The sequence below is a fragment of the Artemia sp. Qi Xiang Cuo genome, chromosome 14 (genome assembly GCF_049724085.1).
Source record: "Artemia sp. Qi Xiang Cuo chromosome 14, ASM4972408v1, whole genome shotgun sequence".
Lineage (NCBI taxonomy): Eukaryota > Metazoa > Arthropoda > Branchiopoda > Anostraca > Artemiidae > Artemia > Artemia sp. Qi Xiang Cuo.
The window spans coordinates 33,350,811-33,376,773 of NC_142807.1; the positions used below are offsets into that span (position 1 = coordinate 33,350,811).

General features: G+C 34.4%; 1 protein-coding gene across 1 annotated transcript in view; it reads left to right on the forward strand.

The window, feature by feature from the left end:
- Nucleotides 1-1,428: 1,428 nt before the first annotated feature.
- Nucleotides 1,429-25,963, forward strand: part of Rpp30 (ribonuclease P protein subunit Rpp30) — a 49,542-nt gene continuing 25,007 nt past the window's right edge. Inside the window, exons 1-3 of the mRNA XM_089100245.1 lie at nucleotides 1,429-1,548; nucleotides 12,500-12,690; nucleotides 14,768-14,848. Coding sequence (XP_088956371.1) covers nucleotides 1,455-1,548; nucleotides 12,500-12,690; nucleotides 14,768-14,848 — 366 coding nt within the window. The 5' untranslated portion in view covers nucleotides 1,429-1,454. The remainder of the gene's footprint in view (nucleotides 1,549-12,499; nucleotides 12,691-14,767; nucleotides 14,849-25,963) is intronic.

A 25,963-nucleotide genomic window follows, 5' to 3' on the forward strand; every position in this document is an offset into this window, starting at 1 on the left:
AGCACGGCAAACACTTACCAATTTTAGAAAGACTTTAATTAAACCCCTCTTTAATAAAAGGGGATGATGAGAATGAGATTGCCAATTATTAAAGCATTAGCTTGGTTTCTTTAGAAAGCAAGTTCCTTAGTGTGATGATACTATTTATACTTAGAGACGCTGCAGATAAAGTTCAAAGGGAAGAAAATGTGGTTTTAAGAATTGGAGCCAAATTTTCACCCTTTATTAACAATTGAGAAGTGTCTGAGTCATCTAACTTTTAGCTTTCAGTTTTACAAATTATGAGCAAGCGTTTGATTCAGCTGGTAGAAGAGCTTTCGCGAAGGTCCTATCCTTGTATGGTATACCGCATAAATACATTAAAGCAATTATCGTTATGTATAAGAAAAACATTGCTTCGGTTAAGGTGCTAGCTGGCTTCGTATTCAATCAGAAGTTAAGTAGGGTTGCTTCTTGTCCCCTGTTACATTGATTATTTTGATGGACGTTCTCCTAAGGAACACAGCAAAGGCATTGGAAGGACAAAGAACCAATGGAGGAAGTAAAACTTCCCTGGACTTAGATTATGGTGATGGTGACGATTTAAAGTGTCTTAGATGAAAAAGTTTGCAAAATGAATAAATTTTTAGAGGTGTTGAGAGTTGAAGGGGCAAGAATAGGTTCAAAAAATTAATATTAAGCAGACGAAGTCATTAAGTCTAGAAACAAATGAAGGTGAAAAGATGATGTTGGGTAACGAGAAGATCGATCGAGCGAACAGCTTCACTTATCTAGATAGTATTATTCGTAAAGACAATGAGTGCAGTGAAGATGTTAAAAGTAGAAGAAATAAGACCCAGGGTGTTTTTTCACAATTGGAAAAGTATGGAGCAATGCAGATATAAGTCTGCGAACCAGGATTAGAATGTTGGAGGATACAGTAATGACAGTAAAGAGTGGGCGCTCCGAAAGACAGAGGAGGATTTGCTTGATGTTCTCTAAAGAAATTGCCTACGGATTGTTTTGGGTACGTGATTTACTGACCGGATCTCACACAGTAATTTGCACGCAACTGTGGTTCAGTCCTACTTTCTAGGGCTGTAATGAGAGAAAATTTGAGATGGCTAGGATACGTTCTGCGGATGACAGATTACCAAAGATCGTCCTTGTCGGCTAACCGTTTAGGGCCAAACAAAAAGAAAATCGCCCTGAATGGGATGGGAAAATGTCAAAAGGAAAGACTCAAGGGTAATGAAAATCTTCTGGGAGGGTTTAAAAAGGAAGGCTTTGAACGGATTGAGATGGAGAAAAATTGAGCTTGCCTGCGTTGGCCTCAGGTGGCTCAGTGCTGCAGTGAGTTGTTAGTAGTATACGTAGTACTTTGCGTTTTTTTTATCTAGATGTCTATTGATTCTTTTTTCAAGTGAGAGAGTCGCAATCATGACTAACGCGAGTCTGATTTAAAAATATAAAAGATGGACGTTGGAAGAGGTTTTTATGATCTTGCCATTCCTGCCAAAGTATCTCCTTTTACTACGCTGAAAGAAGTTTTGATCAGAGCTTTAAAGCGTAATATATTGTTCTATACAAGTTTAGTGTCTTGGGTAGGCCTACTGTCTGATGTTGGACCAGGTTATGTTAGTGGATTCTTTCCAAATTTTGGTCCAAGTTCTTTGATCATGACAATTTATTGGTATTATAACATTTGTGGGGTAACAATTATTAAGAACTTCTTAATGAAACAAAAGTAGTACCATTAGCCTAGATTCCTTATCTGATGCTACTTTTCAGTAGGGTACAATAGCTGTTAATCTGACAGTACACCCCATTGCCCCCCCCCCTCCATGATTTTAAAAATAGTTTTGGTAAAATTATACTTGGTAAAATTCTACTTTAGCTACTTTTGACTATCTTGGAAAGGGGTTAGGTTAAGAAAATAAAACTTTCAGGGATGGGTCTACAGGCTAAAATATGTCCCAGGAAGGTATTTGAAATACCCACCTCCACTCCTTCTCCCTCTATAGGGTCCTGACCTTTGATGACCTTTAAAAATATGTGAGTTATAGCAGTGAAACCATGCAAAATAGATCTTCTGCTTAAATGAAGTACAACAAAATTGTTTTCAGCTTCACAACTTAGCTCAATCCCAATTTATAAGGTTTTAAAAATATGCAAATACATTTCCTAAATTTTGGAAATAAACTATTTATATGTCTTAAAATTCTGCTCAATTAACTGAAATTGCATTTTCAGAGCTAAAGCCAGAGAAAAAGTAACTGATAACTGAAAATTAAGGTAAAATGTTGTTTTGTAAAAATTTCAATGGGTATAGACCTGTCATGTAGGCAAATTTCATGACCCTCTAGAGGGAGAAGGAGTGGAGGTAGGTACTACAAAATACCTTCCCGGGACATACTTTAGCCTGTAGACCCATCCCTGAAAGTCTCATTTTCCTAACCTAACCCCTTCCCAAGATAGCCAAAAGTAGCTAAAGTAGAATTTTACCGCCTTTTTTTATGCTCTTTATGAATATAATAATCATTTTTGTCTGAAATGAATTTTAGCCTCCACCCCTATATGACCAATTCTGGGTATATATTTGCACATTAGGGGGATGAGGGAAAGTTTAAACTTACCTCTCATTTATATCAGAAATAAAATTGGCAAATTTTTACCAAATCATATTATTTAGTTACAAATAAAGTGAATATACCACTCAATTTGTTTCTTTATTAGGCTAAATAAAAAAACAGGTATTTTTAACTGAAAGTAAGGAGCAACATTAAAACTTAAAACAAACAGAAATTATTCCATATATGAAAGGGGCTTTCCCCTCCTCAACACCTCTCTTTACGCTAAAGTTTTTTATTGTTTAAAAAAATAGAGTTGTGAGAAAGTCAAACTTTAGAGTAAAGAGCAAGGCATTTACGCTAAAGTTTTTTAGGAGGGGACAGCCCCTTTCATATACCAAATAATTTCTGTTCTTTTTAAGTTTTAATATCGCTCCTTACTTTCAGTTAAAATAACTTGTTTTTTTTATTTAATTTTCAAATGTTTTTGAATAGATGCAGGTTTTGATCTTGGCTCACAGTACATGAATAATTGAAACAAAATTTTCATATTAATTTGCTTTTATTTGGTTAAATGGCTTTCTTGAAACTTGTTTCATTTTATTTACAAACGTTTTTATTAGTAATAAATATAAATAACATACAAATTAACTAACATAAGGAACTTCTATATTCATATATTTTTAATACATATATTTGGGGGGTTCACCCCCTAGTCAATACCTTGCTCTTTAAGCAAAAGTTCAAATTTTGTTCCAATTCTTTAAAAATGACTGCTTAATCACAAAGGCCGTTAATTAGAATAAATATCTCTTATGAAAGTACTAAAAAATCTCTGGCTTAAAGAGTGAGGTATTGACTAGGGGGTGAACCCAATCATATATGTAATATTTTCTGTTCATTTAAAGTTTTGATGTTGCTGCTGTTGCAGTTGAAAAACTTGTTTTTTTATATTTAATTTCTGATCTTTTTTTAAATAATGCTGGGAAGTCTGGCGTCCCCTTCATAGCAAGGTCTCTTCCCCCTTGAAAACTTCCTTCATGGAAAGATCCTCCTACATAACCCCTGATCCCAGGCACATACACAGGAATTTGTTTGGGGGGGGGGCAAATCCTTCAAACCCATTATTCTGTGAGAAAAATCAGAAAATTATGGGAAAATGAAAAAATCGTGAGATTTTGGGGGGGCCCTGGCCCAGAGGCCCCCCCTGTGTACATCCCTGCCTGACCCCCCCCCCCCCACTACCAGGAAAAATCTCCCCTGAAAACGTCTGTACTGTATACTTCCCAATAACTAATACTATATGTTAACATTGGGTAAAGTTCATAACTTTCAGCCCTCCTCCCAGGAACTTCCGGGGATTAAGTCATCCTAAAAGACATACTTATAATATTTTTGAACATGCTGAACAAAATGGCTATCTCAAAATTTTGATCAGGTGACTTTGGGTAAACAATTAGCATGGGAGGGGGCCTAGTGGCCCTCCATTTTTTTTGGTCACTTAAAAAGGGCGCTAGAACTTTTAGTTTCTACTCCAATGAGCCCTCCCATGATATTCTAGAACCACTGGGTTGATACAATCACCCCTGGGGAAAAGAAATAAACACAGACCCGTGATCTATCTTCTGGAAAAAAAAATACAAAATTCCACATTTTTGTAGATAGGAGCTTGAAACCTCTACAGTATGGTTCTCTGATATGTGGAATATGATGGTGTGATTTTCATTCAGGTTCTATAACTTTTAGGGGGTCTTTCCCCCTTTTTCAAAAATCAACCAAATTTTCTCAGGCACATAACTTTTGATGGGTAGAATTAAACTTGATGAAACTTATAAATTTGAAATCAGCATTAAAATTCGATTCTTTTGATGTATCTATTTGTATCAAAATACCGTTTTCTAGAGTTTTGGCTACCATTGAGCCGGGTCCCAATAACCAATACTATATGTTAACATTGGGTAAAGTTCATAACTTTCAGCCCTCCTCCTGGGGGCTTTGAGGGATTAAGTCATCCTAAAAGACATAGTTATAATATTTTCGACCATGCTGAACAAAATAGCTATCTCAAAATTTTGATCAGATGACTTGGGGAAAAAAATGAGCAAGGAAATTTGGCTGATTTTTGAAAAAGGGGGAAAGACCCCCTAAAAGTTATAGAACCTGAATGAAAATCACACCATCATATGGTCATATGGTTGCCCTCAATTTTTTTGGTCACTTAAAAAGGGCACTAGAACTTTTAATTTCCGTTCCAGTGAACCCTCCCATGATATTCTAGGACCAGTGGGTTGATATGATCACCCCTGGGAAAAAAAAAATGAAAAAACAAATAAACACGCATCTGTGATCTTTCTTCTAGCAAAAATTGGAAAATTCCACATTTTTGTAGATAGGAGCTTGAAACCTCTACAGTAGAGTTCTCTGATATGCTGAATATGATGGTGTGATTTTCATTAAGGTTCTATAGCTTTTAGGGGGTCTTTCCCCCTTTTTTCGAAAATCAGCCAAATTTTCTCAGGTATGTAACTTTTGATGGGTAAAATTAAACTTGATGAAACTTATATATTTGAAATCAGAATTAAAATCTGATTCTTTTGATGTACCTATTGGTATCAAAATTCCGTTTTTTAGAGTTTTGGTTACCATTGAGCTGGGTCGCTCCTTACTTACAGTTCATTACCACAAACTGTTTGATGCTCTTGACAAATATAATAATCATTTTTGTTGGAAATGAATTTTAGCCCCTACCCCTATATATACCAATTCCGGGTATATATTCACATTAAGGGGGGGGGGGAGTTTAAACTTACCTCTCATTTATATCCAAAATAAAATTTACCCCCACCCCCCTACTGTGCCAATATATACCCTGAATTATATAAATAGGGGTGGGGGTGAAATTCATTTCTGACAAAAAGGATTATTATATTTGTCAAGAGCATAAAAAAGGTATTGAGTGATATATTCACTTAATTTGAAACTCAATAATATGATATGGTAAATATTTACCAAAGTATGTCCTGGGAAGGTATTTTGAAGTATTTACCTCTACTCCTTCTCCTATTAGAGGGCCTGTTAAATTTTTACCAAATCATATTATTGCCTTAGGAATAAACTGAATATACCATTCGACGCCTTTTTTACGCTCTTTCCAAATATAATAATCATTTTTTTCAAAAATATATTGCATCCCCACCCCTATATACCACTCATGGGTATATAATTGCACATTAGGGGAATGAGGGTAAAGTTTAAACTTACTTACAATTTAGATCACAAATAAAATTTTCCAAGACCCCCCCCCCCCAAATGTGCAAATATATACCCTGAATTGGTATATATAGGGGTGGGGGGTAAAACTCATTTACAACAAAAATGATTATTATATTTGGAAAGAGCATAAAAAAGACATTGAGTGGTATATTCACTTTATTTGTAAGTCAATAATATGATTTGGTAAAATATTTACCAAGGGCCCTGACCTTTGATGACCTTTAATAATTTGTGTGTTATAAAAGGGAAACTTTGAAAAATAGATCTTCTGCTTAAATGAAGAACAACAAAAATTTTTTCAGCTTCACAACTTTGCTCAATACCAATTTATAAGGTTTTAAAGATATGCTAATACATTTCCTAAATAAATAAAAAAAAAAAATACTGATATGGCTAAAATTCTACTCAAATAACAGGAATTATATTTTCAGTTTCAGAGTAACAATAAATGTGAATCTAAGCAAAATAAACTTCTAGAAATAGAATATGCAGCTCAAATGACAACAGTGATGTTTTGTGGTCTCAACTGTAATAAAACAATGTTAAATTCATTAGATTTAGGAAATGTCAATGAATTATAGGCTAGGCTTATTCTATATTGGATCCCAGCATAAAGATTATACAGTATAGAAAATTCCTGTCTTAGATGTTAAAGATTTTTGGGTCAGATCAGTCTTGTACACTTCTCATGACTCTTCCTATGCACATGCATGGGAAGGTGCCCAATGGATATTCTTAAAAAAAATCATAGGCCTATTCTTTAGAATGTAAAAATAATATCCAACTACACTTAGTGGTAAATTTTTGGCAGTTCATATTATTGACTTAGGAATAAAGTGAACATACCACTCGATGCCTTTTTTATGCTTTTTACAAATATAATAATTGCAGTAAAATCCTACTTTAGCTACTTTTGGCTATCTTAGAAAGGGGTTAGGTTAGGAAAATGAAACTTTCAGGAATGGGCCTACAGGCTTAAGTATTTCCTGGGAAGGTATTTTCAAGTAGGCTACCTACTTCCACTCCTTCTCCCTCAAGACAGTCTTGACCTTTGATTACCTTTAAAAATCCATGTGTTATAAAAGTAAAACCTTGCAAAATAGATCTTCTGCTTAAATGAAGCACAAAAAAATTGTTTTCAACTTCACAATTTTGTCCAATCCCAATTTATAAGGTTCTAAAGATATGCAAATACATTTCCTAAATTTTGAAAAAAAAACATGGATATGGCTTAAAATTCTACTCAAGTAACAGAATTTGTATTTTCAGAACTAAAGCCAGAGAAAAAGAAACTGATAACTAAAAACTTAAGTAAAATGTTGTTTTGTCAAAATTTCAATAGATATAGACCTGTCATGTAGGCAAATTTCAGGACCCTCTAGAGGGAGGAGTGAAGGTAGGTACTTCAAAATACCTTCCCAGGACATACTTTAGCCTGTAGATCCATCCATGGAAGTTTCATTTTCCTAACCCTAACCCTTTTCAAAGCTAGCCAAAAGTAGCTGAAGTAGAATTTTACCATAGTTTTTTAGAATTTTATGCTGTTGCCTTTTTGTTTTATCTTCACTAGCATAATTTTTTAATAATTAGATTATAGTTGTTTCCCATTTACTTGCATCCTAGCCCCCTCCAAACTATTGTGTGTATTTAGCCCTAGGCTATATAAAAAATTTTGCTAATTTCATTGGTTTGTATCATTTTTGGGTGTAAACATATGACCATTCCACCTCATAAGGAGACATGTTAAGAAAACTTTTCTTATCTTATAATATGGAAAATAATCCTAGTTGACATATTTTGCAGAAGGAGAACCTTTATCATTGCTTCTTTCACTGCTGTAAAATTTTTTTTAACGAAATTCTGAAAAATAAACATAGATTTGACAACATTTAGGCTATCCATTTTCAAATAGTCTATGTATTAAAGTTAAACACCATCACTGCCATCTACCAAAAATATGTTAATAGGCAAATATTGATAAATTAGGTTAAGTTAGGTTAGATTTGCTAGATGCCTCATAGGTGTTTGTTTTATAAACAATTTTCAAGACTTGGAGAACAGACATAAATATCAAAGAAATTGGAAATACAGCGAAAGAAGTGAAGATAAAGATTCTCCCACTAGAAAATATGCTAACTAGGATTATTTTGCATATGATATAACATGATATGATTTATTAACACTAAAAGCCCTACTGGGCCATGGTTAATACACAATACACTTCAAAAATAATAAATAAAAACATCCTTATTGTAAACAAAACAACAACAACAATAACAAAAAATCTAAAGAAAATGATCAATGATCTATTATGAAGTAAAAGTTGTTTTCTTAACATGTCTCCTTGTGTAGTGGAATGGTCTTATGTTTACACCCGTTTTTGAACTTACTTCTGCCAGGCCCCAGCACTTGACACACTGCAGGCTTCTATATATGGATTCTCATTGTTACCTGTCTTCTAACTGCAGACGATTTAAGCCTTTTCTTGATGTCATGACATCACCAAAGGTTTGTTACAGCCACCCTGGGAAAAACACAAATTTGTTCATAAAGTCCAGACCTATTTAGATTGTTGTTGTGACATGAAATGTCCATTATAGTAATATATAAAACTAGTAAAAAAAGAAATATAACTTTAACAATAAGACATTTTGTTGGCAGTTGTCAGGGCTTCCTTCCACACTTCATTATGTGTTTGTTGTTCATTTTCAGGGGGTAGCAGAACTTTTAAGCTGCATTGTCTTTTAACATGAGAAAATGCCACATATAACACACTGTGATTAAAAACAGGAGAACTAAGGTCAATGCCAACAAATCCAAAAGTTTCCCCTTGTGACTTATGTATAGTCATGACAAATGTGGCTTGAAGTGGAAACTGATGCCATTGAACATTACATCCAAGTTGACATTTACTAGAATCCACTGTAAGTCAAGATATGTGAACTTTTCCTAAATTTTTCCCAAGTTATATTCACTATATATGAATATTATATTCAATTATATTCACTTTAATTATTTTGTTACATAATTCAGTAAAAATAAGGCAGGTCCCATTAAACATCCCTTCTGCAATATCTGAGTTATGCAAAAGCATAACTATTGTATTTTCTTTATTTTTAAGTCATGCTGTGGTAAATCTGTTGTTTCAAATTGAATTGAGGAATTCTTGAATAAATTCAATTCCTCCTTTTTCTTTATCTTTTACAGAATCATAACTTTTTTATAATTTGTATTTTCCTGGGAGGTGATTGACAATTTTTGCATTGATTTTCCCAGCTTCTTTGTTGATTGAAGCTAAAATAACTTGATCCTTCATTAAATTGAAACTTTGTTTAGAAAAACATTTTCCAAATTCTTCCTCAATTGCATTGCCACTGGAAATTATGTCTTGCAGTAATTCAGTTTCATTAAGTTCATTTTTAGGAAGATTTCCAATTCCCAGTTCAGGGATGTACTTTGCAAATGCTCCCTGTTCAGGATCTACCCACATATTTTTCCATAGAACTTGCTCAGATTCTCAGTGTTGCTTGTCTTCTAGCCACAAGTGTCTAGACCTTTTTTTGCTTTTCATTTTGGACATATTTTGATACTCACTGTTGCATACCTTCTAACCACATTTGTTTTTCTTCTTCATTTTGGATGTTGATTAATTCAGAAAAATTGTCAATGTCCTTGGCTATAGTTTCATGCATTGGTCTTGTCTTATTTGATGGTCCAGGTTTTTGATTTTCACTCATTTTGAATTTAATTTGTTCAGGCCTTTCTCTTGGTCTTATCAAGTTCAATAGTTCTGGTGGTTCCATAGAATCATCATTTGTAACAATAGCCAATTTTCGTTTTTGGGGTCTGTCTACACACATTACATAACTGGTTGCGTTGAAAACTGAAAGCTTGCTGGTGTTTATTCTGTTGTATCTCTCTTTTTATGCTATAAGTGGATTTAACTAAATAGAAAATAAAAATTATTTTAAAATTTTCAGGTGTTTCTCTAGTTTCAATTAAAAAATTGGCATTTTTGATGAACCATCATAAATATTTTTGCAGTTTACAAAATAGCTTTAGGGATTCAGAACTGAGAACTAAGATAAAATAGCATTTATTAAGAAAACAAATAAAGATACTCTTAAGTTCAATTCAAAATTATGTTAGTACATGATGTCTTTGCAATACTGGTGTACATAAAAATGACATCACTCACATAAATATTGTTTTCCAAATTAAGGCTGTTAAAAAATTTCTTCAAACTTCTGACCTATATAGATCATTTTTTTTTAATCCTGAAAATCCCACGATGCCAATTTACCCCCCCCCCCCCCAAAAAAAATGGAGTCGTTTTTGAGAAAAATATAAATACATACACAATTATTGCTCACTTATAAACAAGGCCATACCCAGGATTTTTTTTTGGATGGGGTTTTATTCAAAAAAAAATTTTTTTGGGGGGGGGGGGCGTTACACGAAAAAACCTCAGAAAATGTGTACAAAATTCGTTTATATCAATTTTGTTACTTTTTTATGAATCGAAAAACATTTTGGGATGGGTTCAAACCCCACTAACCCCCCCCCCCTCCCCCTCTGGGTACACTCTTGCTTATAAAGATAGTATATATATATATATATATATATATATATATATATATATATATATATATATATATATATATATATATATAAACTGAAACAACTCCAGCATTCTAATAAGTATATATCTTTTAATGTAAAGAAGTAAGAATTTGATAATTATAGTGTTTAGTTCAGAAGAGAGCATAATCAAAACTGTTAACCCAAATTATGTTCCTGTTACTTTAAGGCATCATACTAGACTATAAAGAACATGTTTTTGACTATAAATAAACATAGGTTAACTCATAGTTTAATAAAATTCAGAAAATATATACCAGTGCATAGGTTATAAGAAAAGTTCTACTTCTGAAAATTTCTTTTACAAGCCCAGATGCCACAAATTTGCTCTTTTGGGACAAGCAGCACACACACACACACACACACACAAAGAAAAACAAACCAATAAAATATGGCTTGGAAAAAAAAAAAACAGATTAAAAACATTAAAGAAAAATTCAAATTCAAAGGATTAAAAGGTGCTGTTAACTTTTGTGATGCTATTGCTTATCAGTTCTTGATTTTAAGCATTACTAAACTGTATTTCAACAGTTTAAAAATGTATACTGCTATTGCCACCATGACTGGTGTGACCAATATGCTTCCTTGCAAACCAGTCTTTTTTATTTTTGTAGGCTGCTTAGTGACTTTTTTGTTACTAAAATTACATTTCTTTGTTTCAGTTGAGTTTTCAAGAGAATTTAAGTTATGTGGTAAAAGTTCTGAAAACATCAGTTTATTTATGCTGATTTTAGAGATATATGTTGCACAGCATAAGAAGCTATAATTTAATTATTCCAAGTGTAAATTTTTGGTTGAATTTTTTTTTTAAATATTTGTAAGACAGGGTTTAGCAGGTTTGAAACCTGTAGTGCTGTGTGTCAGTAATTTTTGATACAAATGATTCAGCATTCTTTCTAATATTTTCACTATTTTCTCCTCTGGAGTATGTGTGTATATTCTTATTTTCCGCTTCTCAATGAGCTCAGTTTTATTTAGACTTTGATCCAAAGAAGCCTCAAATGCCTAAGGATTTTATAGGCCTTCTTTCTTCAAGCTTATATGATGAGCTAAGACAAGATTGCTTTGGCAACTATTTTTTAGTTTGTATTTTGTTTTTCCTACTTTTTCAACCACTTCCCACCATCCCTCAAGATACTGATGTCTAACTTTTCCCATCTCCAGTTTTAGAGGAACAGTTTGTGATGACATAATTGCTGATAACTGAGAAATTATATTTCCCTTTTGAGTCTAAATATTACTCAGTATTCTTATCTAAATCCAACACTAGTTTTGTTACCTATTCTTCATCTCAGCCCATCCTTCAGATTTATATGAAATATTTTTATCATGTTCAACTCAACTTAGAATTATTTAATATGCAGGCATTTGTTAGAAACCTCAAATAAAATGGAGCATTTGGTCATGGAGTGCTCATGGGGAAAGTAACATCTGTTGTGATTTTGTTCTGCAGACTGTAAAAGCATATTCTTTGCATCTCTCTACACATCCCATTGTTTTAGGATGTTTAACTGGTGCCTATATTCCCCTCTGTCCCACAACGTTTGCAGAGATTACACATTTGAACTTTGAGATGGGTACTGCTGTTTAGTCTTGCTACTAGATGGGTACTGTTGCTTGTGTCCAGGCTAGCCCTCAATGGACACTCTTTTGGAACCCTTAGCTGAGCTGATTGTTATTAATTAGCTAGCCTAGTTATTATGAAACTTTACACCAGTTCTTGGGACTTTCATTGCATTTTTTTTTTGTTCATTGTAAATTACAAGTGTAAGTAATCTCCCCTGACTTCTGTATCAAATATTTGGCTTTTAGTTGGGATAGCCCTTAGAATATGATCACTTATTGTTCTGGATACAAATGTCTATTTAAAGTTGAATGAAGTTTTCATTATTGTGGTGAAATTTGGTGTTATCCATTGTAGAATTCGGATTCTCTAGAATTAAAAAGCTGATACAGTTTTTAGTTTGAAAACAGATGTTATTTTATTTTGTTGCTCTGTAATTTTAAAATAGGAATTTTTGTTTTGTTTTTTGTAGTGGGATATTCAACTGTAGCAATTGAAACAGTCCTGGATGAAGACTTTTTCACAGAATTATTGAAACCAAGGAAAGGGAAGAAAAATAAGTCAAAAGGTGATCAAACAAAGCTTGAAATGGATAAACAAAGGCCATCTGTTCCCATTGCGAAGAAGTCTCCTATTCCCTTGGATGAACTTGCAAACTATACTGTAAGTATATTTTCTAGTTGAGTGGGTGAGATGTGTGAATTGCTTTAAAAGGTGACTTTCAGGCCCACTAAACCCTCAACTGAAAAGTTTTCGATTGTATTAGATTGTAATATAAACTCTTTTATTGTACATTACTTCTACTACAAACTTGTCACATCACTTAGCTGCCCAAGACCAACACACTTGTGAATGTGTCTCTTTTCTCTCACCCTCTTCAAGGCTTCAGTTCTGATCCCCCCCCCCCCCTGATTTTTATTGTTTAATCCCTGCCCAATTTAGATGATCTTTTTTTCTTGTCTTGCATATTGATTCATTTTGTACTGAACTTGATATATTAACTTGTAACAAATTGCAAATGCACAGACTTTGGAAAACTATTAACTTGCAACAAACAGCAAATGCATAGACTTTGGAAAACTCAAATGATTGCAAAGCCTGCAATTTTCTTTAGCCAATGTGGGTCCTTTAAGAATTGCTCTGTCTTGTCCATTATAAACTTTTTTTATTTTATGTGGCCAAGCAATTTAGAATCGATTAAGGGGTCTTGCCATAGCTTGTAGAGCTTGGATCAGAGGTCTGAATCAACAACTGAAAACTAACTATGAAACGGGATTTGCATCTATAGTTCTTGATATAAATAATTTAAATTATAGGTTTATTTATAGAGAATGCTCTTCTTAGAGACTGGATCTTGGTCATCAAACACCATATGAGCTCAATTAACAATAAGTCTGACTGGTCATTCTAAACTTCTCAATCAAAGCTGGACAAAAGAAGGCTTTGAAACTTGTATTTAAGGAAGAACAGCCTTAGGCCCAAGGCATAGTTTGTGTTTTTTTTACCCAGGGTTTTTTTTGCTGTTGCCTCTCCAGTGCGTACACACTGGGTGCAGCATTCTACCATAGCGTCTTCTTCAATTGATGCAATTCCTCTGGTAAGTTTTTTCGAAGAAGTTGCCTGTTAAGCAGGAGAAAGTTTAGAACTAATTATTCCGTATTTGTTCATTGAACAAAACCTATTTATATTTTCATTGAAAATAATTGGTAAAACGACAAATTTGCCCCCCCCCCCCACCATACACATTAAAATAAATTATATGCCCCCCGTGATCCGTATGAATTTATTGCACGTGCAGGCATCGGGGGGGGGGGTACAATTAAACTAGAAAATATATTGAAAACCAATACTTAGAAATTTTCTTAATCAAAATTAATTCAAATTTTATTAAAATAGTATTTAGTTTAGGGCACATTCACAGATTAACATTCATTTATGATAAATAGGCTTTGATTTGCCTAGGGTCGAAGGCAAGAGCTAGTGAGGGTCCAGTCTCCTGACACTTTAAACTTTCTTGAATTTCTGGGCATTTCTTAATCAAATTATTTAGTATTTTTTTCTCCCTTCTCAGGAAAAGAAGTTCATTTATGACTTCCAATTTAGTTTTTTTTATGATCTTCTGTTAACACACTCTCTCATCACCAGTCGTCAGAGATAAAAAATGTCGAGTGTGCGCTTTTGTCTAGTTCAATAAGTCACTATCTCGGCGTAGGCGTTAAAATAGACGATCGTTTATTTTGTCGTTCGTTAATTGTAGTGACAATGGACGGCTGCATTGTTGCTATGGACGCTTGTTTTACTGAGCGTTTTTTTTTTTTTTTTTTTTTCGTCCAATGTCTACGTCTCAATACTATCCTATACACCTCTAAGAAATTCTCGGTAAAATACGCCAAGTGTGTTTCGGACCTTATACATACTTTCTATATAAAAGGTAAATGTTCAAATCCTGACTTAAGTGCGAATTCTTCTCTGCTCTTGTTAGGGCCAGATAGAAGACCAGAGCAAATCCAAGAACAGACAATATCTTACTATCCATCTACAGTTCTTTTTAGCCTTGTTGTAGGGAATTGTGTGTAATATTTATGATTGTAGTTTTTTTTTTTTTTTTTTTTACTTTCACGACAATAAATAATTGAGCTGTGCTGATTTGATTTCAATAGTTGCGAAAGCCATTTCTCGTAATATATTTTATGTTGCCTTATTCAAAGTCTTCTGTTAATTGTTTTTTTTTTCTTTTTAGGCTGACAAGCGCCAGCCCTCGGTTTTCAGCCGGCTCACTGTCTACTTAGGTGAAAATCCCACTTTGAGGTGGATGACAGTGGTAAGTGGATTATGGTTATTACCTGAAACTCAAGGGCGTTTCTCTTATTTTCATTATTTTATAACAGAACGAAAATAAGGATTTCGAGCTCTTCATGAGAGTATTTTGTTTTTCAAGAAGATTTGTTAAAATTACTGTGTATAGCTGAGTAATCTGGCGTGAATATAAAAGACGCGCCATTCAAACAAGGATCCGGTCTATCAGAGACGGAGGTCCTCAATACTGATCTATCTAACCCTTAGGTAATTAAATGTAAAGGATACGGCACTAGACTTTTAAAGGCGTAACCAGCGGTGCTGATCTCTGTTTCAAGGCCCTTCAGCCAGGAAGTGCATTGGGGGGCTGGGGCAAGCCATCCTGTGCTTTCGCACACCCTTCCTGCTTACCTTCCCCAGATTTCTTCAGGTACCCGATTTAAAGCTAGGTCGACTTTGGCTGAGCTTACAGAGTCACGCAACTGACCCCGTCCCAAACCAAATAACTGGCCACACCAGGGATTGATCAACGATCATAGCCAATTTAGGAGCTAATTAACTGTAAATATATCTTTGGGCTGACTCTGATTTAATACAAGCTGGCCTACTTGGGCTTTTGACTAAACGGAAAGCTGTAGAGTCCTTTTTTTGCTGCTAGTTTAGAATGCCATTGCTCCAAAATAAAAAAATTAAGTATGAGTATTTGCTTATCTTGAAAACTTTGTAGCTTTAAGAGTAATTAATCTTGTAAATTTTATCGGGATATCTCAATGGCTGTGCTACATCTCTGTAGGTTAAAGTGTTTGACATCGTGAATTTTGTAGAATTAAATTTTAAAGTAAAAAAAAAAAAATACATAGTGAAAAATTCTCCTGTTTCTGAAAAAATCCAAATATATAGCTTTCATTTATATGAGAGTTATATCTAAAGAATAATTAAGATAATTTCTTATACCACATTGGCCTGACATCACATAAAGAAAGAAAAACAAGCAAAAATGGGGTTTTTATAGGCCAATTGAAAATACTGAAAAAACAAAGCGAATATTTCGAGAGGACAAACGCCTCTCTTCTTCAGCGCGAAACGAAACGATGTATCAATAAAAGCCAAAAGTTAAAAGAATTAAAACCAACTACCTAACAACCATGAAAGTGAGTTCTTCGCCAATATCCGTGATTTGCACAAAATACAAAAAAACATGACCTCCCATCAATGGATACTAGCGAATAACTGACAACGAAAAGGAATAGATTCATTCACTCAAAAAAATAAAACGAATCTGCTCTTAAATAACTTGGAAAACTATGTCATTTGATTTCGGATTTTAATTAAGGCATTTCTTGCAGACACCGTTTGAGACCTAAGGGGTTGTTCACGTGCTTGATTAGATGACTGGGAAAGTGGTTCAAGGTTTATTTCAGGGATTACTAACGTATCGGCTTCTATTTTGAGAAAACCGAAATATGACTCGTTTATTCTTAAATCACCGGAATCTCTGTTTAAAGCTAGACCTAAATGTTGGTATTTATAAATTTCAACAGCTTCTCTATAGTGCTGGACAATACCTTTATCATGCGAAATAAGACTAGCTTGATTAAACAAAATAGTATGGTCTGGTTTTTCAAAAATGTGCTCTGCAAGGGCAGAATCAAAAGCTTCTGTTTTTTTTCGCTTTTTAAGTGAATTATTAATTGAACTAGAGTGCTGGGTTAATCTATCCGTTAGTCGCTGATTAGTTCTTCCGATATACCAAAGACCACACGAACAAGGAATTCTGTAGACACCGGAGTTTTCACCTATCGGGATAGGGTCTTTACCTTGATAAATTTGGGACCTGATAGTTTTTCTGGGTCTATAATAAGTGTAAATGTTATTTTTCCTTAAATTTTTTTAAATTTGGTCTGAAATCCCTTTAATGTATGGGAGACCAAGATAAACTGAATTTTCCCTTTGATTTGTGTTTTCTGTGGAACTATCTGATAATCTTTTAATGCGTTTTGCAATTACAGAATCTATTAAACTAATTGGATAACCATTCCAAAATAAAATATCTCTAAGGTGGTTGAGTTCTAAATCCAAGAAACGTGTTGAACAAACTTTCAATGCTCTATCAACTAGAGAAGTGACAACTCCTCTTTTCGCAGCAGGAGAATGATTAGAGGAATAACTTAAGTAACGGTCATTATGTGTGGGTTTTCTATAGACACTAAACTCGACAGATGAATCATTTCTGTGCACCATAACATCTAAGAAATGAAGACCCCTCTCTATCTCTGATTCCTGAGTAAATTTCAGTTTTGTATCCAATGAGTTGAGCAAGTGAAGAAAAGAACCCAGAGACTTGTCACCATGCTACCATAAATAAAAAATATCATCTTTAAAACGAACCCAAAATTCAGGCTTACAAGAACTTTGCAAAATAGCCCTTTCTTCAAGGTCTTCCATGAAAATATCAGCCTGTATTGGAGAAAGGGGGGCACCCATGGAGAGTCCATATTTCTGTCTATAAAAAATGCCTCTATAATGGAAGTAAAAAGTAGTTCTGTTACAAAGGGCTGTAAGCGAAAGAAGTGTCTGATTCAAAAGAGTAGATTTTTCTGATATAGATGGGTTAGAATTAAGTTTTTGCTCCAAAAACAGTTCGGCGGATATTGGAGAGATTGCTGAGGTTAGAGCACAATTTGTTGAAACTTTGTTGGATTCGCCTTCTATTAATATTCGAAATTCAAAAATTTTAGTAAAAATGTACACTTGGTCTTACACGCATTAAAAAAAGATCATTCCAGGATTATTACGAAAGCCGATAAAGGCAATACTGTTTGTACCGGGAGTAAAACACGATATACTTGAAATACCAAAATAAAGTTCCTTCTTTAATTCGGACTCCTATAATTAAGCTAAATCTAGTTTCAAAAATGAAAAAGTCCTTAATCAGCAAAGACAAGAAACTGCAGTCTTTGGATTTCGCTAAGACAGTGAGCACTAAGAAAAGTGCTACGCACAATATTTTTAAGGACGTTTAAACGATAAGAACCGTGTGAACGCCTTAATCATCACAAATATTTAAGACGTATTATTGGACGAGGGTTCGCGTCCTTGGGGCACGCGAGCCAATGGCAGGCAGTCCCTAGAGCGCAGGACGAAAGAACTGCGTTTGGGAGTGGGGTAAATGTGTTTTTTAATTTGAATGTTAAGTTGGATCTAAAGGAGTTCGCACCGCAACCATTATTGTCTTTGAAGTGACCCAGTGCTGTACAACTAAGCATGTAAGTCTAATAAATATATTGTCTTTTTATAAGTGTTCGTGTCTCTTGTATGTCTTAGTCTAGTCAGGTAATAGGTAACTAGTTCGCCAGTCTCCAAGGTTCATGCTCACAAAGGACTCTGATCTCCAAGCGGCGCTATAGGAGAAATCTCTATCGCCACGAGCAAAATCCTTGCTATTACTGCAACCAATTCTTCAATGGTACAAATGGCGCGTGTCGGAAATTGGAGGAAAACTGCGAACTAGTTAGGCTGTTTAAACTTTGTAATTCAAATTTAATTTTTGGAAAGATACAGACATATAAGAAAATTGATTAGGCCTATAACCGCTAGGCTACTATAGTAAACCCCTTATATATCATTGTATTTAATTGCCTACCCAAAAATAGTTTAATTAAATTTTAATATAAATTTATATAAACCAAAAAAAAAAAAACGAAAATATTGACGATATAAATTAATTAATAATAGTGCAAAAGTTAGTCGCAAAAAATATAGAAATTTCGAAATCTATCACGGAATACAATGGTCAATCAGATATTGACGAATTTAATATCCAATTGACCCAGTTTGTACAATTAACAAAAACAGACGTTGGAGCGTTAAAAGACATGCTCCTACTACGATTAAGAGGCCAGGCCTTAACCTTTCTAAAACAGGTCGAGCATACCATAGGAAGTAACGCCAACTTGCCAATAAATACGGTTGATGACTTGTTAAAAGCATTCAAAGAGAGATTTATAGAAACCAGTTCAATAAATAAATTAAAACATGGAGTAGTGACCTTTGATTTTTCACAAAATATAAGGGAATATCTGGATACTATACGCATTTCTGTAGAAGCAAAATACGGAAGTGGTTCTGGGCAACTGTATGAAAAAGTCATACTAAATACCTTTTTGCAAGGGCTACCCCCAAAACTATATAGAGTAGTAATATCCAAAAATATTCAGACGTTGGATCTTGAAGTCCAAGAGGTAGAACGACTAATTGAAGTTGATAAAATGGTTGCTAATCATAGTAATACAAAAATAAACAGCCTAGGCGACTCACACGCGAACCTAATCTTCAAGGGCGATCAGACATCCCCAAATTTCTTTTCACGGGATAACTCCCCAGTAGCACAAAGAAAAAAAACGCCAGAACCCGCTAGACAGAAAACAGTACGTTTTCAGCCCTTTAACCCTACAATAATAAGGTGCTATAACTGCAATCGTGTTGGCCACATAGCAAGAGAGTGCCACTACGTCACCAATCCCATACCAAGAAATGCTGTCGGTATTGCGCAAAATTACGGTGACCATTTGTTCAGAAGAACAAATATTAGCACCGATCGTGCACCAATCTATAGTCAGGGGGGATTGCGCCAATCAGTCCCTTATAATAAGTACCAAACCAATTTGTATAGCCCTTTCCCCAACAGGCAAATTAATTACCGGTTTGAAAACCCAAATACTCGCCAAGGTCAATATAATGCGAGAATGCAATATAGAAATCATGAAAATTTGCCGATGAGAAATGAAAATTTTACAAGCCAACGGCACTGGCAGTCAACGCCAGCAAATGGCACTGACACGAGACATCCACGCTACCATAATAATACATGGCAAAGACAGGCAGACGAAAGTCATTTAAATATACCTACGGAACCTAATACGTCTGAATATCTGTTACAGGCACGGAGAAATGAAATAAATTCTCAGGGAAACGTTTCAGGCCCCTCAGAAACATAAGTTGGACCCCGAGGGTGCCAAGGATATTTAATAGGTCCAAAACAATACTAGTGCCTTCTTGTAGTGATATTATTAACAAGTTACCTATATTTAATGATTTTTGTGTGGAAAAAGTTTAATTTACGGCCTTGATTGACAGTGGTGCTACAGTAAATATCATAAACTCTTGCGTATTTAATAAATTACCTCTGTAAATTAGGCAAAACAAGAACACTAGAATTCCCAATTTAACAAGTATCACAGGCCATAAATTAAATGCAAATGGGTCAATGTGCCTAAACGTAAAAAGAGACAACAGAACCTTCATGACAAATTTCATTATATGCGATAATCTCCCATATGAAGATTTTATAGGGGCAAATTTTCTAAGGTCTAATGAAATACTATTAGACGTAGCCGACGAGAAGTTTGTATACCCAGCGAAGGTGGGGGAAAATAGTTCTACCTTAAGACATCGTAACAGAAGTTACGAAGATAACATAACAGTAAACAAAATTTCTAGTGGTATAAGGTAGAATTATTTTGAGACTCCTTTCTCTCAAAGACAGGTCATAAGTTTAATTTTGTTCAATTATAATGAAAATTATCTAAGGCATATAGTAAATTCAAATAACCTCGTCAGTGACTACGAGCCCATCCTAAGATAATATCTTATCCCGTAAAGGTAACAGCACCGGCTTAATATAGTGTACTTTTGGACAATCAGAGTAAAACCCACCGAGACGCCGCAGGACGCCGCAACAGCGCAGCATAGCGCCAGCAGGAATCTAATAAACAATGAAAATGAAGAGAAAGATTACGGATTTGCGATAAGGAAAACAAAAATCTCTCCCAAAACGATGCAAAAAATTCAAATATCACAAATGATCAAGCCAACAATTAGCAAATCATAAATATGGTTTGCGACACCGTCTGAAATACCCGAAAATCTGTCATGCGAGGAACAGATTATATATTATATCAAAGGAGAAGGTTTTATTTGGGTAGCCAATAACCATGAAAACAATACAATTACAATTAAAAAGGGGACTTGTTTAGCCCAAATCCAGGTTTTAACGGAAAATGATTTAAATACATGTGAAAATTAAAAAATAAACCTAGTTAACTGTATTAAAACTTCAAATAACGAAGATCCTTTGACTAAATCTCAATTTGTAAACAAATTTAATATGTATAATATTACGTATATGTAAATTAATAAAAAATTATGCTAATTATTATGTATTTTTATGGTTTTATTTTCTGAATATTAAAATTAAATCGGTTTTATCAAATTTTACAAGAATTCAATTTTAACGACTGGTAATCCCGTAGCAAAACAGCCATATCGCGTGCCATATAAGCACAAAGAGTGGTTAAAGAATAAAATCCATGAATTAGAAAGGAACGAGATTATACGCCCAAGTATAAGTCCGTATAGTGCACCAATAATCTTAGTGCCAAAAAAGAATGGAGAGTTTAGACTCGTTATAGATTATAGGGCTCTCAACAAACAAGTAGTTAGCGATAAATTTCCTCTACCAAGAATAGACGAAATTCTTGACTCAATCTCAAACAAAAACAAAATTTTTACTTCTTTCGACCTTACCCAAGGCTACCACCAAGTGAAAATAGCCGAACAGGATGTCCATAAAACTGCATTTTCAGCATCCGAATATGGATCTTATGAATACTTGAGAGTACCATTTGGGCTTAAAACAAGTTCAAGCGCGTTATGTAGACCCCTATTGCACCTGTTAAGAGGATTAAAGAATATAATTCATTTTGTTGATGATATTATATGCGTGGGGGAAAACACTGAGCAACACTTGGCAACTTTAGCTAAGGTGTTCGAGAAGTTCAGGCAAGGCAATTTAAAATGCCGGCCTGAGAAAGTAAATTTATTTCAATCCAAAATTAAATTTTTAGGAGTAATAGTAACCCAGGGAAAGATATCCCCAGACCCTGATAAAATAAAATGTGTTGAAAACCTCAAGCCCCCCAGAACTATGAAAGAATTAAGGGGAATTTTAGGACTTACTGGCTACTTTAGAAAATTTGTACGCAATTATTCCCAAATTGCGAAACCCCTCACGGAATTAACTAAAGGAAACTCCCATAGTGTTACCTGGTCCCAGGAAGCTCAAACTTCCCTAGACCAACTCAAAAAGGCGCTCACTTCTGAACCAATTTTATCACTCCCTGATTTCGAAAACGGAAAATTCATCGTTACCACCGATGCTAGCTCACAGGGCATAGGCGCTATCCTTTCGCAAACAATACCAGGAGAAAACCCTAACCCTCTACAGGGGACACCCAAACAAATTGAAAAAGATATATGCTATTCGAGTAAAACTTTAACAAAGGGCGAAAGCAGTTATTCCGCCACAAACTTAGAATTATTATCTATTATCTACCACTTGGACACATTTAGACATTATTTAATTGGTAGAAAATTTATATTACGATCAGACCATAAAAGCTTGCAGTACCTGCGCACATTTAAAAACCCCACGGGCATTCTAGCTAGATGGATCATGAAAATCCAAGACCTAGATTATGAATTTGAACACTTAAAGGGAAAACACAACGCAGCTTGCGACTTTTTGAGTAGATATCCAGAAAATGATACGTCGGAAACTGAAAAAAATTAAGTTAATGCTATCAATGCTAAAAGCAAACATGGATATAAGAAAAACAAAGTCAAAGACGCAGTAAAAGAAAATAAGATTAACTATTGTCCCTTGTACTTTGAAAATATAAAAAGAAATCAAAAAAAGGACGAAATGTGCGTAGCGCTAATCGATTATTTTGTGAACGATGAGGCTTTACCGGATAAATTCAAAACTATTAGAAAAGAGATAGATAATTTTTACTACGACCTTGATGAAGAAATACTGTGTAGGATTGTGACTGCTGAGACAAATAGAAACCAAACCTCCATTATACCTGTGTTACCACAAAACTTGATAGGGCCTGCATTTGAATATTTTCATTCGGACACAGGTGGACATTTAGGAGTTATGAAAACGTTCCATAAGTTAAAACAATACTTTTACGTACAATCGGCACTGACAAAACTTAAAGAATTTGTAAGTACATGCGAAGCATGTAATTTGAGAAAAATACCCCCAGCTTATCCAAATCCCCCAATGGGAAGGGTCCCAGTAGCAAAGTACCCCTTCGATATTATCTCATTTGACCTATACGGGACAAATGGAGGCTTACCTGTTTCTAGCAGAGGCCATACGTGTATTCTTTAGGTTGTAGATCATTTTTCAGGATTTACTTTTGCAAAATCATTAAAAAATCAAGGTGCTTATGCCACAAGTAAGTCATTAGCAAAATTATTTTTACAATTTGGCATTCCTAATAAAATTTTGAGCGACAACGGGAGCAATTTTGTTGCAAAAGTAACAAAAGATTTAATGAGTTTCCTTAATATAGAGAAAATGGTGACAGCGCCGTACAATCCACAAGATAATGTCAAAATATAAAACAGACATAAAATATTTTCGAACGTAATAATTATTTATACTAAAGACAATCGGAGCGACTGGGATAAATTCTCACTTTATTTAACTAACTTAATCAACACTGCTTATTCAGAAACAACCAGACAAAATCCATTTTATTTACTTTTTGTTCGATATTTTAGAATCCCGTTTGATGAGATTTTTGAATATCGACAATTTTAACAATAATCATAATATTATAAAAAATTATTCGATTAGATAACGATTAAAAATTCTAGAACAGTTAGTAAAGAGTTGGAAAAATGTAAAATAAACAACGAGCTACGAAACCAAAACACTGTCAGGTGGGATACATATGTCAATGTAGGAGACTTTATTTACATCAGGAACAAGGCGAAAACGGAAGGAAAAAAACTTTCCAACAAATACTCTGGTCCGTAAAGAATAGTCAAAAAGTACGATAATGAATATACCTTTAAAATGGAGAACCCCGATAGTGGATAAAACTTACAAGGCGCACGTTAGCCGAATAAAAACAGCCAAATTTCCAGAGAGATGGGTGTCCCATCCCTCTTCTACTGATTCGTCAGATTCGGAAAATGAGCCCCCTAGGTCAAGATTGGCAGAGCTAAAACCTTTCAATTTTAAACAAGATTATTTTGAAAATGAAAGTGATGAACAAAACTTTGAAGAATTTTTGGCTATGGAAAATCTAGTTATTCCAGATAAAAAATCCGTAACACCAGTAAGAATAAGAACGCCAAAAAGCCCAAAAAGTTATTCATCGGCAAACGCAGGAGATTTAGATTATACAATATCTCCAAAAACCCAATTTTTTCCCGATAGAATCTAGACCCCATGTCCCCCCAAAAGATGTCCAGACGATGTGGTTTCCCCGCCAACACCAATAGAAAGGCCCCTGTCATTACAGGAAGAATTAAACAGAGCTGTAGAAACCCCCGGTATTACCGTAAAGAAAACTCCTCTCAAAGAGTTAATTAAAACAAGCCTGCGAGAAGCTATGAATTTAACAAATTTTCCCATAAAAACGAGTCAGAGTACATGGCCCAGGACTAAAACTCCAAAGGATGACCAGCACGGTCGATAGCATGATCTAACTGTGTCCAAGGTCAAACCTAAACACGACTGGACGTGGTCTTCACGGAGTGAATCCCTATTGCAAAGAATACCCCATCCCCCTGAAGACATGGCCTTCAAACACGGGAGGAACCCCGCTAAAACTATTGATTCCTCCCAAAGCTCTCAAGAATCTTTCAAATCCCCCGAGTTGAGAACTCAAGGCGAGAACTTAGAGACTAAACCTTCTACTTCCAGGGGAGTAGAAATTTACGAAGGAATGGCAGGTGATACCACAAAAAGTGCCACCTCTAAAAGTTCCAATCCAGATTCGTCGGCAACCAGTTCTGAAGAGTCTGAAGTCGAATCAGACCAAATAGTAGCTAAAGAAATAGGTAAAGCAAGGCCGACCTCAGCATCCTCACACGGTAAAAAAACTACATTAAAAGGTCATTATTTTTTTAAAAAGCAATAAAAAAAATTTTACATTTTTTCTCTAGACAACCCGAAAACTAAAAAACAACACGAACCAGCGTAGAAAATCAAGACACAGTCAGGTAGAACTGTTAAAAAACCTGACAGATTTAAATATACCTAATTAAATAAAAGACAAATTTAAAATATAATAAATGTAACAACATAATATATTTAACAGTTTGCCTTTAGATTTAAACTAGGATTTATTTTATTAATTTTTAGATGTATTATCTTCTTTTTATTTATTTATATGCACTTTCAAATTATAAAAGAATGGATGTAACAGAAAATAACAAAAGGTATTAAGCTCTTGGTATACCTAAAATGACAACTGGCGTTGGACCACGTCTTGTGGGACGCCTGGGGAGGACTTCATGGCCCATGATTGTTTTGTATTTTTTTGTGTTTAAATTAACGAAGGAAGGAATATTTATCAGTCCTTAAAGTGTAAGAAATTCGTATTTTTATGCAAACCAGGGCCAATCAAAACAATACTTAAAGGTTGAATAGAAACTTCGGTGAGCTAGTTAAGTTTTCGTTTTTGAATCAGAATGCTTTGAAAGAGAAACAGAGAGTTTACTTTCTTATAGCTCCGAGAAAAAAAAATTTGATTTCATTAGTTTATATCTATGACGTATACAATAACAGAGAGATCACCGTTCTATAGTTCGGTGAAAAAAATGTTCTCTAATTTTATTGGTTTATATATGACATATCTTGTGCTCTAATTTCTGTGACATATTTTCGCAAGTCAGTCACGTTATATCTTACCTACACTAACTCAGGTTCCTCTCGTATTTTACATGAAAAATCGACCCATGTCCTAACCAAGATGGATATTATCAAAAAAAAAAAACAAGAAATTATCAGTACAGAAGCGTCTAATTATATGAAATATTTTATCTTAGTGCAGATTATAATTATTTTAGGCCTACCAGTGTAATTAAGCGCCGCAAGTTTGCTTATTCATGTGTTTCTTACTCGAGAAATATAATGTTTCTTACTCGAGTAATATATGTACCAATAGCCAACTATTGGTAACTATAACCAAACAACCTAGTTGTACGTTTATATGCAGAATTTCACGGCGGATGTGAAATTATATCTCAATAATAGTTTGTAAAATTTTAAAAC